The sequence below is a fragment of the Fringilla coelebs genome (assembly GCF_963513975.1).
Source record: "Fringilla coelebs genome assembly, chromosome: 3".
NCBI lineage: Eukaryota > Metazoa > Chordata > Aves > Passeriformes > Fringillidae > Fringilla > Fringilla coelebs.
The window spans coordinates 109,437,038-109,452,557 of record NC_140030.1 but is presented as its reverse complement, the minus strand read 5'-3'; the positions used below and the strand labels follow the sequence as shown (position 1 = coordinate 109,452,557).

Sequence of the window (15,520 nt, the reverse complement as noted above, 5' to 3'; positions counted from 1 at the left end):
AAGCTCCTGGAGTCATCCAATTACTGTGATGTCCACACAGCAATGCCAGCACGTATTTCACAAAGCAGGGAAAAGCAGGAAAGCACTGGGGCTTGCCACATGTAAATGCTGCTCTATTCCAAAATGTGCTGAATTAAAAATGGACATTTTATGCATTTCTTCTTCTTGATCTGTTGCAGAAGAAGATAAAGATCAAACATGCCAGCCCACCCCAGCAGCGCCCGTCTGCATACCCACAATGCTTGTCTGCTTCTTCCCAAACCCTGTCTAGCGCTGGAGTCCCAATATTGGGATGCCACAAGCCTCGGGAGGGGACTGTCACGGGGCAGGGTTCCTGTCAGAGCAGGAAAACACTGCAGGTCAGACAGGGCACACAAACAATATATAGGACCCTTCATGTTTATTTGGTATTTAAATTTTCTTTGCCAATTAAGTGACAGGCAGCCTGTGGCACCGTCACTGTGTAAAAGAAACTACAGTTTATTTCTTCCCAAAAGCCAGTGGGAGAATCTCAGTCATAGAAGTCATCAAAGTCATCTGAATCCATGCCGTGGGTCTGTGGGCGCAGGGCAGCCTCGAGCTCGGAGCTGCTGTCATCGGATTCGCCCCAGAACGCTGCGGGTGAGAAGAAGGAAAGCAGAGGTGTAAAACCTTTCCTGTGGCCGTGCCTCTTGTCGCAGCCATGAGCACGGGGGCAGGTCTCCCGAGGCTGACCGAGGGCTGGGAGTTGGGAGCCGCAGCCCCAGGTGTGCGTGTCTGGCGCAGCGTCCGGCAGCGGAGCGGCTGTGCTGGACAGCCGCCTCATTCAGCGCTCCCGCTCCATTGTGCCGCAAGGTAGCTGGGCAAAACATTTCCACTCCAAGCAATTTACTTGACCAGCTGCTGCCTGAATTGCAGCTTTGTCTACTCTCTTCCCCTTTCTCGCCACTACTTGACCCTGCGATGAAGTCACTAGCAGGCCATGACATCAGAGTTGGCACAAAAATGACAGTGACATCACAAATGAAAAATCACCATTTGGAAATCAGAGCAGATCCAGACAGGCCTGATCTCAGTGGAGCACATGGCTTTAACCTTAAGTTCTGGGAAACAGCAAACCCTTTCACTGACAGCAGCAGAATCCCATGGCAGTTCAGACTGCCTGAGAGATTTCTGGAAATGTGAATTCTTCTGACCCATGGATAGGACAGAGTGGGAAGTGTGGCACATGAAGTCAGGGCTACAGTGGCTGACAGAGCTGTGCTCTCTGTTCCCACCTAATCCAGAGGCTGCTGGCAGTCCAAAGGCAGCCGGGATGAGGCCCAGGGCTTGGCCAGGGACAGTGGGAGGAGGAAGGCTGTCACACTCACGCAGACACTGCAGCTCGTGTTTGAGGCACTTTGGTGCCTCTGACGGCACCAGCTCCATGAACACCTTATCTACAAATGCAGCATCTGCATCTTTCATCCTCCATCCCTGGCCCCCTGGGCCGCAGGAACATCAGAGCCAGCCCTGTGCTGGCTGCCACGCTGAACGGCTCCAAGACAGGAAAGGGGCCAGGCATGCCAGAGCCTTTCAAGTGCCACCAAAGCAGCTGTCCTTGATGGCATCTGTACCTCAGTTCAATGCCACACCTCTAAACCTGGGCCATTCCGGACTGCCAGCACCCAGAGCAGGGCAGCAGGGCTCCCAGCACTGCCCCGCAGGCAGGAGGCTCTGTCAGAGGCAGCTGCAGGCCCTGGAGGGCCTTGCAGGGGGTAAAGGGGAAACTGGAATGTGCGGGCAGCAAAAACACACAGGGCCCAGACACCAATTCAGAATAAAAGCAGCCCGGCCACACACAAAACCTTCCAGCTGCACCCACCCACGTCCCAGGTCACAGGGAAGACCAAGGAACCCCCTGGTTTCTCCTCCTCCAGGTTCCCTCCACCTGCTGTTAAGTGGCGTTTGATTAAAGCCTGCAAAGATCCACACCACCCCACCACAAACACCTCCTCTCTGCTCTGGATCTGTCCTCCTCAGCTCCCTTCTGGCTCCCACAAGAGACAGGGAAATTCCATGTTTCCCCTTCTCTCTCCCTTATACAGGTCATAATGTTGTTCTGGGAGGGCTTCTACGGTACAGATTTAACTAGAAAGACACGAATTTTCAGTAGCGTAACATTCATCTCTTACCTTTGGATTTTATGGCAGTTACTGTTTCCTTCCGCAGTTCAGTCCTGTAAAACATTTCAAGTAATCAGCACAATGTCTTCAATAAAAAAAAAAAGTGACTTTTAAAAAAATACTGCGAAATGGTTTAAAAAAACAACAACCCAGTAATTCAGTAACTAGTTTTTTTCCAAATAACTATTTAATCATGGACTTCTTCACCTAAAAGGTGGAGAAATTCACGTGCCGGAGGGACACTCGTCCAGCAGTTCCTGGAGTCATTCCCTGGTAACAGCACTGATTTACACCAACACAGAGTTAAGGTACAGAAGAGCAGGGCCCTGCCAAGCTGCTGCTGCCTTCCAGAGCACGCAAAGTACGGAAAGACAAAATCCAAACAAAACCAAATCCCCCCTAGTGCTGCTCCCTGCACTTCCTCCAGGTCCCGGCGCTGTCCCCCAGCCCCATGGCAATGTGCAATCTCCACTGCCTTTGATCTACCTTGATGTGTGTGCAGCCTGAGCCTGCTCTGCTAAATGGCTGCTCTTGTGTCTGGAGCATCACAGGCCCTTTTGAATCTCTCAAACAAGCTGGAATCATTTTGATCTTTTGTGTGCAGCGCGTGCATTGTGTTGGGGCTGGGGAATAATCGCACTGGGGCAAACATGGAGGAGAATTAACTGTTACAGCAGCAGTACTGCAAGAAGCTCCAAAAATAAAGCTTCAGCTGATTTTAATAAGCAAGATCAAACAGCAGATATCTGGGACATCACTGGGCCAAACAGTGAAATATAAGTCAATGTCAAGGTGCAATTTGAAGCTGTGGCCTCAGTCACAACAGGACTCTCTGAAATGTCTGTGATTTGCTGTGTTTCATTTAAAAATGTGGCAGCCAATACAGAAGTGCTTAAAGTGAGGAGCTGCAAATATTCCACTATTGTGGAGGCATTTGTGAAGGAGACAAACAAAGCAAAGATGATTCCTTGCTGGCATTACCCTCAGTATTCAGTCAGAATTTGGGATTGCAATTGGAAAGCCACAAGTAAAGTTTCACACATTGCAGCTACCAGTGGTGCAGCCACTCTTCCTTTTAACCCAGAGAAAGCTCCCACTGTTTAAATCTCATTTCCTCTCCAAAGGCTCCTGCTTTATGGACAGAAATTCCCAGCATATTAAACACAGCCCAGGTTCCACCAAGGCACCAAACCAAGGCAGAAGTGCCAGTTCCAAGTGACAGCTCTAGCAGACCACTAACAGTGATGTAACTCATAATGACCTTATTCAGTGAAAAACCTTAAACTGTTGGGCTTCAAATGTTTCTCCAACATTTCTTTAGTCCACCATCCCACTGGCTTTCCTTTTTATTCCAAGCAAAACTCCACACTGCCTTATACTCTCACTTCTCCTTCAAAGGCCTTCACTTGACAGGACATCCAGAGAGGATTTGAAGCCTGCTCCCTTTGGCCACATCTCCTGATCCTCAGCACTTCCCAGGAGGTGCTCCAAGCATCCCAGCCTATGAAAATGTGCTCAAGAGGCTGCTCTGTTTTCCCCAGGGAATGAAGGAAGGAAACGACTTGTTGCTGAGCTGTAGCTGGCAAGGCTCCTCCTGTGGATGCTGGCACAGGAACCATCTCAAGTAGCTGAGGAGAAAATCAGGGGGCAGCAGCCATCCCTTCTTCTTGGCCACATCCCAGCCTGCTGCAGAGAAGGAGTGTGGGGTTCCTGGGATTTTCAGTTAGCTTCTCACAAAAGCCATTTGACAACTGAATTTTCCTCAGTTCTGTCCCACTTCTCTCCGTGGTTGCTGTCCCACAACAAACACCAGCGGGTCGGTGCTTTTGGGTCCAGTGCTGAGGATCACCAGGGAGGACTGCTCACATCTCCAGGGCTTGGTCTTGGTCCAGATCCAGCTGAGGGATCCATGGAGAAAGGACCACCATGGCTGTAGAAACACCTGGAGACCTTCTCATAGCCACCCCAGCTTCCCACGAAGAGAAAGATCAAAGCTGGCACTGGGGTTCATCTTCCCAGGGCTCACCCACCAGGTGTGGAATGGGGTTCACTCCCTGAAGAGCCTGGAGCCAAAGCCAAGCCCAGCCATCCCCAGAGAAGGGAGATAGGGACAGGGTGGCAGCAAAGGCTCGGCACGAGAGCTGTCAGTACAGGGAAATCCCTGGGGTAGATACAGAAAAAGGAGCGAGGACATCAGAAAGGCCAGAGGGGGAACGGCAGCTCCCCAGCCCAAACCTGGACAATGCAGCAGGGGATAAATTCTGGGGTGAGGTGTGTGAGGCTGGAGAGGTGCAGCAGCACCTTGGCGTGGTGCAGCAGCTGCGCTCGGCAGCCCCGGCCGTGGCAGCGCTCACCCGCGGCCGCAGCACACAATGAGCACAGACCTCCGCCGAGACGTTTTCGGGCTATAAATGGAGCCAGGCCGGTTCCAGCGCCTCCACTAATCCCCCGTCGTGACCCTCCAATATCCATTTACACATTTGCTTCTTCCCTAAAATAATTCCAAACTGAACCCAGGCTCTGACAAAGAGAAAACCCAAACCAGTTTCACTTCAAAGAGGCTTTTAATCTCTCCATTTCTCTGATGAAACAGGCTTTTTGTATTGAAGATGCTGCAACAGTAAGGAATGAAAAAGCTCCAAGAAAATATTTTTTCCTCTATAATGAAAATTAATATTAAGAGGATGATGCCTTGTGAAAGCTGACCTAGAACATAGGCTAGACGGAGTTAAAGAATAAAGTAGAGATTTATTAAAAGGATATCCTCAACGGATACACCTTGGGCAGCACAAGAGCCCAGCCAGGGCTACACCCAAGATGAACCTAAAATGGTCACAAAAATGGATGACCAGTCACAAAGTCCCTCACTTTTATAAGTTCTGGTCCATTTGCATATTGGAGTTAATTATGCAATTATAGCTTAGGTTGTGAAGTCCCACCCTTCTTGTTTTTTTCTCTTCAGCCCACCATTGTTTATACTCTTGGGCCTGAGATTTGGATAGTTCGTCCTTGGTACCCAGCTAGAGAAGGAATTGTTTTGTCTCCCTACTCTGTGAAGAGAGCTTGCTATCCCTTAATATGAAGCTCAGATCTACACACTAAAGCAGTACAGAATCTGAAAAATATAAAAGCTAAAACTTGAAGCATCAAGGAAAATTCCAGGACAACACGAGCCAAGGTAATTAAGAGGGCTTGCTGGAAAACCCTGTCCGAGGGTCTTCTTGCTAAAGCACCTGTTGAACTTCTACGTTTTAGTGTCAAGTGAAAAAGACACCCAAAAAATTTGGGAAATCCTAAATGCCAAGGGTGGAATTTTCCCACCCTGGAGAACCAAGTACCTACAGTACATATTCTGCACAGTGTCACATAGGCAGTATAAACTCAAAAGTCCATTCATCATGCCAGAGTTGGAGTAATAACACTGAATTTCAGTGATTACACTGTGAGGAGGACGACCCTTATTTTAGGATACAAAGATTTCTGTCGAGCTGCGTCTAAGACCGGTCTCTGTTTGGATTCACCACGCTGGAGAAAAAAACCCCCACTGACACAAAGATGCATCACAACGCTGCAAGGAAGCTGTGCAGGAGAGCAGGGGCAGTGCCAAAAAATCCACTGTTTCCTCTGTGTTCAGCTGACAGATGTTGGTGCCTCTCCCCACACACCTGGCAGGGCACTGCCACCCCAGCCGCACTGCTTCTGCAACAGCTGGGGGTGCAGGCAGAGGAAACAAAGCTCACACAAACAGCTGGAACAGCAGAGAATCCTGCTGGAATTTTCAGTCAGCTTCTTACAGAAGCCATTGGACAACTGGGGGGATAAAACCATCAGATCCTGCTTTGGTTCTGGGTGCACCTCCCAGGAATCCAGACCGACACAATGGCACTTCTCCTGGATCCCCAAGGGAAATGCATTTGTGCACATCCTGAGTGCTGCCAGCCCCAAAGCTCTGGGATGTCTCCTCAGAGCACAGCGAAGTTTTCAGCGTCAGGACTGGTTCAGGAAGGGGGAAGTGGGGGATGCACAGAGCCCGAGTGCCCCCCGATGGCCAAAGCCAACGGGCCCAGGAACAATTAAGAGATGAATTCGACTCTGCCAACTTCTATTTGCATGTCACTACAGCTGTGTTGGGCAACAGGGCTGAAAACCAGCCTTCAGAGACCCCCCCCAGAGTCCTTCCAGCAGATTAATTAAAGTTTAAAAGGCTTTATGCCGTGTTGGTGTCCTGACAAATCCAAAGCGGGCTTTGGTTCTCAGCTGATAACGCACCTTTAATCTCCAGATTATTTGGAAACGAGACAGCGCAAACAAGTCAAAGAAAAATAAAACGCCTGCATCCGAAATGGGGAATTCCCAGAAAGCGAGTGACCTCCACTGGCTGCATCCATCGCTACAGCCCCCCGGAATGCCACACACATAGCTGCCCACCCGCCTGCACTCGCCGGCATCCTCAGCCCTGACTTCTGATACCTTCTCCCCCCAGGACCATCTCACTTAATGCCCTCCTGCCTGCTGCAGCACCCTGACACCCCACCCAGAGGTGCATCTCCATGCGCAGAAATATTCCCCCGGGAAAGTAAAGGAGCCAGGGAAAAGCGGTTTTCTTGCTGGAGGTAGAGCAGGCGGCATTTGTGGGAGAAGAGGAAGCTCTGGCATGCACCGCTGAACAAAAGGGAACAAGTGGTCTTTACTCGGAGAGCAGCTTCCTATTAAGACTCACTCCGTCGTACATTATGCCTTTCATCCCCACTCAACCACAAAATGATTTTGCTGTAGGAAATACAATGGCAGAAAAAGATTTACATTGAAAGAATCTTTAATAATAAACTGTTGCAGATCTGCCTACTTCCCCATGATTTATAATACAATAAACATCGGATTCTATTAAGTCTCATGCACTGAAGACATGCACTGAAAACCCGAGTATGAAAGCCCTCAATTCTTCCCTTCTCCAGGCCCATAATAGTGAAACGAGCATGGATAAATGTGCTAAGAGTATCTCTTTGCATCTTTTATAGCTTGTGTGTATCAATCTGTAAAGCTTATTAAGAAAGTCATTGCTATGCAAAACAGCACCCAATCTCTTTCTCTTGCTTTTCAACAGCGCGCAGTGTTTAGCCAATAGGGCCGGGCCCCGGCCCCTCATTCCGCATTCATAACATGCAACATTTGCACAATGTGTATCTCAAAGGCTGCTGAATAGAAAGCCTTAATACTCATGTAAACAACTGCAAACCAATTACTTAATGAATCAGGCCCACACATAATGAGGTGCCAGACAAAGAGCTATAAATGCATTTTTGCGCCCGAGCCTCCGCTTTAAAGTAAAATCCCTCAGCTGTAGTTTGGGCTTAACTGGCACATGATAATTATTGTCTGGGGGACATCAGAGGAGCCACGGTTTTTATTCCGGTCCGGCGGGGTCCGCGCCGAGGTCACTCATCAGCTCAGTGACAAAACGCGGCAAAGGAGAATTTATAAAGTGCCACGGCCGAGCTCGCAGGGATGTTTATTCTCAAGTAGTGGGTTTGAGACCACTTGTGAAAGCAATAAAGCCCGAGGAGTGGCTGCCGGGAGCAGAGCTGCAGTGCCGCAGAACTGCGGCACGGCACGGCACAGCAAACAGCTCTGCCTCTTCCTCCTCCCTGTGCCGCGCTCTGGGCACCCAGGGCTGCTCCCAAACCCTGCCGTGGCTTTGAGAAACTAACAGAAACTAACTCTTACGCTGACTTACAGATTTATTACCATGGTTTTGTAAAGCAGCATCATCCCGTGTCCCTGCACAAAGTGTGCTGCTGCTGAGCACTGAGAGGCCTGGAATTATAGACCAGAGGGAATTATTTGAAGTCTATTACAAATCAAAATTGGAGAAAGAGGAAAAAAAAAAGGCAAAAAAATTGTACAGCATGTAACCGAGGGAGAAGTAGCTGCAGGCACGATTGGCTGGCAGTGTAGCAGCAATGGGGTTTAGTTTGAAGAGTTTTTATCTTGAATAAAAAATAGTTAATTTTAAATTACACATTTTACTCAGCCGCAGTGATCCTGTAATAAGTTCTCAGGGCCCTATCCTGCTCTTCCTGCTATCCCAGGCTTCAGGGAAGGGCTAAAATATAATATTTCAAAAACTCATCTACAGGAACACCCATGCATTTCATAGCACAAGCCAGGTTAATCATTGCCTCATCATTCTCAAAGTCCCAGAAAATACAAAAAGAGAAAACAATTGAACCTGAGATGGGTAAGAATTAATCCCACACAAAAGCAGGAACGCCAGTCATCAATGCTCGGTTACAGCTCATATTTAATGTCCTTGAATAATAGAAATTCTATGATTTTAACACTAATTGCAGAATCAGAACTGGCCTCACCCACAGCAACCTAAAAATCCATGGAGCAGGAGGATTAAAAGCAAGGAGGAGCTCATACCCTGAGGTGTTCCAAACCTGCAGTGTTTGATTACAGAAACAGCAACCTTAACCCTGGTCCAAGTACAAAAATAAATCAGGGGAGCTTCAGCCCTTTTATGTTGGGTTTTCTCCCTCATGGAACCATTTCCAGTGTTACAGCCTTACCTGGAGAAGGGAGGAGCACTTCCATCTGACAAGGAGCTGCTTTCCAAATGCGTTCCCAAACTGTCACTTCCTTCGGGACTGTCGTGGCTGGGATCCCCAGCTGTGCAGAAAAAACAGGGACTATGAACTTTCCAAGTTCCCATTTACATTAAGCAGAAAGGTTATTTTTGTTCTCCTTCCCCTTAAATGTAGATTATTTTGGAGTGTTACAGTTCTGTCAATGCTATTTGATACCTCTGTATTTTCAACCATTCTCTTGAATTAGACAAAAATAAATAAATCCTATAAAAATCAAATTAAAAACATGTCTTGAGATTTTTGTGACTTAAACAGCCAAACACACAACTATTTCAAAACCTGTTATCCCCACTTTCCTTTCTTCCCTTTCCCCCTGCTCTGTGGATCTCATTTCCATTCTGTAAAGATTGATTTAAAAAAAAAAAAAAAGAAGAGGCAAATGGATTCATTCACTGGAGTCAGACAATTACTCATCTTTGTATTCGTTTCCAAAGCACACGATGCTCAAGCACAAATCCCACTTTAAAAGGCTGCTTTGCATACATATATTTTCTATATATGTTTTTATCTACAGCACTGAAACTACAACCAAGCCCTGCTCTCACCAATGTCCCTACCCAGGACAATTCAGTATTTTGGTCCACATTGGATTCTCCACTTCCTAACTGGCTGTGCACATTCCCAGTCCCTTCTGCACTTGGATTGGATTGGACTGCTCGGTCTCAGGCACTTCCAGCAAAGAGGTGCCAGAGTCTGCCCAGGAGGAAAGAGAAATCAAGAATGAGAGGGAAAAAAGATAAAGGGGGTTAAAAAAAAAAATCCCCCCATTTCCCAAGATGTATCACAGCTCATGGCATTGCCTCTCCCCCAAAACCAGTGCTCAAGCTGCTGCTGCCTCTACTTAGAGATGGATGAAGAATTCCCACCCAGAATTCACAACTTCAGAAAGACTCAGAGGTCTTTTAGGAACTTTAGTGTCCACCATGAGCTGCTGGATGGCATCATCCACACTGACCTAAGTGCAGTGTCCAACCTGGCACTGGCCCGAGGAGCTTCCTCCATCCCAAACGTATCCAATGATATCAAACAGAGCAAAAGGTTGAGTGAGACTTATTAAATGCCTTGATTGGTGCACTCCAAGCAGTACCTTTGAATCCTCAAAGGAGGACCTCACCAAGAAGGACACGTGGGTGGGGGAAAAGTGGTTGCATGACTGTTGGTTCATTAAAGGTGGCCTGAAAAGGAAGGCAGAATCCAGCTTGTGCCCCTTCATGTTCCCATATAATACATAAGGAAGGGCTGATTTTTGATTTGCAATAGGGCTTTCCCTCCTTATTCCTACAGGAGATTTTAGACCTGGAGAGTAGCTGGGGGTGCTGTTCCAGCTGTTGTAAAGCAGAGCCCAAGGAGTGGAGCAGTTACACCATTTTTATTCAAATCCTCTACAGCCTTAATGCCTGCTCAAATCAAAGACAAGTGAAGGGAAGAGAGAGAATCTGGTTTTGTTAAAGATTTAACAAACCTGCCCTTCAATAAAATCAGCAATTTCCTACTCATAAATGAGACTCTTAAACAGTCATCCAGCAAAACAAGAAATAATGGGTTTTATCCTTCTTAATCTCGCATTATTCACCTACCTCAGGAACAGTAGAAGAGCTGAACAATTTCTTTTGCGTCTCCCCCATAAAAAACAAAGCATCCGTGGAGGAGCTGAGAACGAGCCCCGCTCTCCCCCTGTATCCTCACATAACCTGGTACCACAAGAGACTGCTGTTATCAGCCAGCTCCTCTCTGGGCCAGCTGTGGACCAGGTACAATCCCTTTAAAGCCCTTTATCCATAGATGGCCTCCCATGAGCTCTGGGCAGGGCATTAAAGAACCAACAGAAATATTTCTGGAATATTTAACAGATATTCAAGAAAATTAATGTTTTGGTTGTCTTTTTATGTAACAGAAGTAAAAGAAAAATGAACCAAAACTCCAGAAGCATTCCCAGAGTGCCGTCCTAAACACTGCTTGGAAGTGCATCCACACAGCTCTCACAGTGAAGTCTATCAAAAGCCCCAAAAGGCTTCTGGTGTTTCAAACCAACACTAAAAAAATGCAGCAAATACTTAAATTTAAAAAAAAAATCAACCCAAATTTGTATCCCTTAAGTTCAGAAAAAGTCATACAGCAAAACAATCATGTATGGATGGCTGTCAAATATCAGTTCATCTAAACCCCTCAAAACAAGTTGTTTGAGCCCAAAAGCCAACACACAAGAGATGTGGCTTCTATTTTAGGCCCATAATGACTCCAGAGCCCCGGGGCCACAGCAAATGGTGATGATAAAAGGGAATGAGCAGCTGCCTGGCAGGGAGAGGAGGGGAGGGGAATAAGAAGCCCACAGAAGATCACGGGCTGAAGATGAATCATGTCTGAAAGGAGCAGCTTGGCTTTCAAGTGAGGTGTGAGAAGCCTCACTCCCGGAGACAGAGGAACAGCAGAGACAGCTCCCTCGCAAGGGACGGGCTGGAACTGGAGTTACTGGGTTTGGCTAAGGAGCTTCTTGGCATCTTTACACACAGGAAGCATTAGCAGTTGCACGTCTGCTCCGTGGGAGAGCCAGGAGAGGTCAGGAAGTCTCTCAGTGATGACACTGGCTGGAGGGAGCCACTGTTATCAGGCAACTTTGGTACAGGAGGCAGAGAGGAGGCTCCTGGCTGGCAGAGGCACGGCTCCTGCCAGGCAGGGATCTGCCCCACGCTTATTCTAATGATCCCCAGTCAATTACTCACAGCAAGAATCAAACCAGCACCCTCTGGAGTTGCCATATAATTACTGGATCTCCACCACAGAGACTGACCCCTGTAACACGGACGGCAGGCACCGACAGGCTTGCGGAGAGGATATTCACACGGTGAAACGTGGAACATGATTACAAGGAATTAAAGAGGCACCGTGCTCCCCACCTTTGTTTCTGCCAACGTGGGCTCTGTGATGTGACATTTAATCTGTGCTCAGGGCGAGCAGCTGGGTTTGCTCCCTCTGAAGTCTCCCGCGGCACGGAGCCGCTGGCGTGTGATTGTATAACCCAGTCGAATGCTGGGCCTGAGGTTAATATGCAGCCACCCCTTCCACCTGTAATGGGAATCTTTCCCACCACACTTTCTTGCCTGCTCTCATCTTCACTCCAGCCTGTGACTTCTGGATGTGAACACACCGTAATGAAACCATTTCAAAGCAGCAGCCATCAGACCGGTTTGCTTGCTTTTAAGCCCTACTCCCTTTAATTTCCCACTTTTGTTATCTCTTGTTTATTGATCTAAACTATCCATTACTGCTTAGAAAAGCAGTGCCCACTGGGAACTTGCTACCCTGCCTCTCTGTAGCTTCCTCACAAGCCAACCAAATGTCCTGAGGAATTGAAGACCCCGTGGATTTGGGAAACAAACAACCTGCAGCAATGCCTGGTGGCGGTGGCGTGTGCCAGACCCACTGCAGGAAATTAGCTTGAGTCAAAGTCTGGTCGCCTCTGCACATAAGAGTGGCGTGGATTTCGGAGCCTGGAGCAGCCTGTTTGCATTTGCTGTGCAAAGAGCACAGCAGCCTAATTGCCTGCTGCTGCCAGACTCCGATGGAAGGGGTGTTCCAGGAGCAGAGCAAGCAAGCTGCCATTGCTGGAATAACGTATTCCCTCCTTGTGTGAGGGAATGAACTGGGCTCTCCCTGGCACTAGTACGTCCTGAGCTGGGAAATGGCCCTGCATGAACCCTTTCATTTTGGCAATTCCTTCTGCGGTCTGGCTTTGTCACAAGAGGCAGCAAATATATCCCCCAGTTCCTAAATGGGAGATGCTTTGTAAACATGCACACAGAACTCACTGATCTATTTTATAGTGGCCACAGGGCCTGGCCTTTCCTCTCCTTCAGAAAACCCCACCACCACAGGCATCACTTAGTTTGGGGAGCCAGAATCACAAACAATACCAAGATATTGAGGAAAATCCCCCAAATCCATCACAAATGTGCATTGATCTACTAGCAGCTACAGCACAGTCCCCTGGGGGTTTGCACAGAACTCCCCTGTGTCCAGAGCAGGAACATGGAGTGGCAGTCAGAGCTGGAACACCCCTTACCTGGTTCTTGCTGTGCCAGTTCCTCCTGCTTTCCTCCCCCGCCGTTGGTCGGGATCGATGGCAGGCTGAGAGAGGATTCATCACTCTGGACAGGTGGCTCATCCCCACACTCTCCTGGAAGGGCCTCTCTCAGCACCAGCACAGACTGAGTGTTCAAAACAGAAACAGCCACAGCTCCATTATCCTCCCCCTTGAGTGTTTTCCAACACACATTCAGGCTAATCTACACTCCCAGGGTAATCTGCTTTCAGGGTGTTGCTGTTAGATGTTCCACTACCTGACATCTAGGGTGTTCCTCTGGGGCTGGTTTTGGGACAAGTTATGTACGTGAGTCTGTAAAATCTACTTTATGTTCTGCCCTAACTCTCTCACTGTTTAGTAAATCAATTTATTAACAGCACAGTAAGGGGCTGAGGCACTCACAGCCTATGGAATACCATTTCTATTGATTTATTTAAATAATTTGCTATAAACTTATGCATTAACTTAGAAAAAACAAGAGTGTGCTACCATTTATAAAATGCTCTGTGTGTTCAGCACCAAACCTCATTCTGCTTTAAAAAAGTCAAAATCATCATGATAAAGTCACAGAGAAAGACAAAGGTAGAAGTCAAAATACATAATGATAAAAAGTCACAGAGAAAGATGAAGGTAGAAGCCTCGTGCACCAAAGCAAAGGGGTGAGCTTGTTCCAATGTTCCAATTCCTGACTGGCTTAAAGGGTGGGAACCTTAAAAAGTCCCTTTTCCTGTGGGATGAAACACCAGACATATTTCCCTGAGACGCCAGGGCTGGCTAACCACAGACTGCCCGCCCTTGCCCTGACCGCCACAGCCCGCCTGGGCACAGCGGTGCAGAACCTCCAGTGCCCCTGATTTACCCGAGGTGTCAGTCCCACCTGATGGTCCTGCTCCTTCTCTCCCGAAGCCAGCAGCTGCTCAAACATCTCTGCCACCTGCTCTGGGAGCTGAACCCGGTGCTGCTTCAGGAACACACCATGGTGGCTCAGGAGAGTCCACAGCGCGTCCGTGTCCCTGAGGAACAAACCGGCACCCTCAGTGAGACACCCCAGCCACACGTGCTGGGAAAAGCCACCACCCATCCAGTCCTTAATTCCCACTTTTTCTTTTAAAAATGTTCAAAGTGGAAAATGTAGGAAGCCACTTGCAAGTTCTGAAAGATGGGCAGGGGTGACCATCATCATCATCATGCCTGCCCTGTCCTGAGGCTCAGGATCCAAAAACACAACCCTGGCCTTACTTACTCCTGGCAGCACAGCCTGGCACCCACTGCCACAGGCTTGTCTTTTCCTCAGAAAGAATAAAAAAGGAAAAAAGCAACTAAGGTGTCTTTTAATGTAGAAAGTCTCAATCCTGCAATCCTTTTGTTTGCCAAAGCTGTTTTTTTTCCTGCTGCTCCAGTGAAGTTTCAGAGGAGTGAATTCCAATTAACTCCAGGAGTGTTTGTCCCTAAGAAACCATTCAGGAGACACAAGGAGCTGTTGGTGCCCGCAGGCGTATCAGCCTTGCAAGAGAGGCAGCTACTGCAGAGAGACCCTTCTGCAGTGCTCACAAGTGCCCCGATCCTGCCAGCACTTGAGCGCTGCGGAGCCTGCGACAGGGAGGGAGGTCTAGACAGCAGCTAAGCAAGGCAGAATGGAAATTGTTTTCATTGCTGGGTTAAAGAGACCTGAAAAAAAAAGTAATTCTCACTTGTCCTTGTGGCATATGCACGGGAAAAAAAAGCCCATTTTGAATAACTGCACTTTGTTGTTTTCAAAGGCCACGTGCATCTTCTGTCTCAAACAGAATAATTTCCTTCTCAGAATTACGTTTCTCAGCCTTACTTTCAGATCCTGGGAATGGCTGGCTGAGAGGTGTCTGGAGTTCCTGCAATTCCCTGCCTGCCAGAGACTGGGAGACACTGTGGACCGGATGAGCTGGGGGGATGCTGGGGCTGCGCCGTGGAGCAGGAGCCACTACTGGGGAATGGGAGGGAAATAAATGAACTCCTGAATGCTCCCACTGCGCTCCGGCGGCTCCGTTTGCCAGTGCTGGCCTGGCTGCCTCGGTGCCAGAGGGGCAGCACAGGTCTGGGGCAGAGATAGAGATGTTCCTCAGCCCTGGTGGGTTCTGTGTCCCCTGTACCTGGTGTGCTCCTCGTGCCCCACTCTGCCCACGGCCTCGTCAGCGTTCTCCAGCGGGAGGCTCCCGCTCCGCACGCACTGGGACACGGCCTGGAGCTGCCGCAGCACCACGGCTTCCATCACCTCGAGGTCACCCTGAGCCAGCCCGCTGGCCCCAGCACAAGCACTGCAACACAAAGCAGAGGGGACAAGCCCTGTGAGCACAGCCCGTCCCAGCCTGGAGACAGGACAGCCAAGGACAGACAGGGGACAGCCAGAGGGACAAACGGACATCCGTGGTGCTCTGTGACATGTGTGGGACAGGACAGGGAGGTCACACTCAGCATTTGGAACGTACCAGGTGCAGCCACCCAGGGAGAGGGAAGCTGAGCACATCCTTTCCAGTGGCAAGCTGGGGGGCAGGCCTGTTTGGGGCTCCTTTCCCTAATTCCCGAGGAATCCTCCAATCATCAGCTGCCTACAAGAGTCTCAGTCTGTGGAAGCTGTGCATCGTTGTCAATAAAGTTACCAGCAATTCCTA

General features: G+C 48.7%; 1 protein-coding gene across 4 annotated transcripts in view; it reads right to left on the bottom strand.

Annotated features, from left to right (window-relative positions):
• Positions 1 to 393: 393 nt before the first annotated feature.
• The window catches only part of KIZ (kizuna centrosomal protein), a 28,892-nt gene continuing 13,765 nt past the window's right edge, over positions 394 to 15,520 (bottom strand). For all 4 annotated transcript variants that reach the window (XM_084202485.1, XM_084202487.1, XM_084202486.1 and 1 more), the window contains 6 exons: positions 15,002 to 15,166; positions 13,753 to 13,888; positions 12,855 to 12,999; positions 8,717 to 8,816; positions 2,154 to 2,197; positions 394 to 615 (listed from right to left, as the gene is read on the bottom strand). In XM_084202485.1, coding sequence (XP_084058611.1) covers positions 512 to 615; positions 2,154 to 2,197; positions 8,717 to 8,816; positions 12,855 to 12,999; positions 13,753 to 13,888; positions 15,002 to 15,166 — 694 coding nt within the window. In that variant the 3' untranslated portion in view covers positions 394 to 511. The remainder of the gene's footprint in view (positions 616 to 2,153; positions 2,198 to 8,716; positions 8,817 to 12,854; positions 13,000 to 13,752; positions 13,889 to 15,001; positions 15,167 to 15,520) is intronic.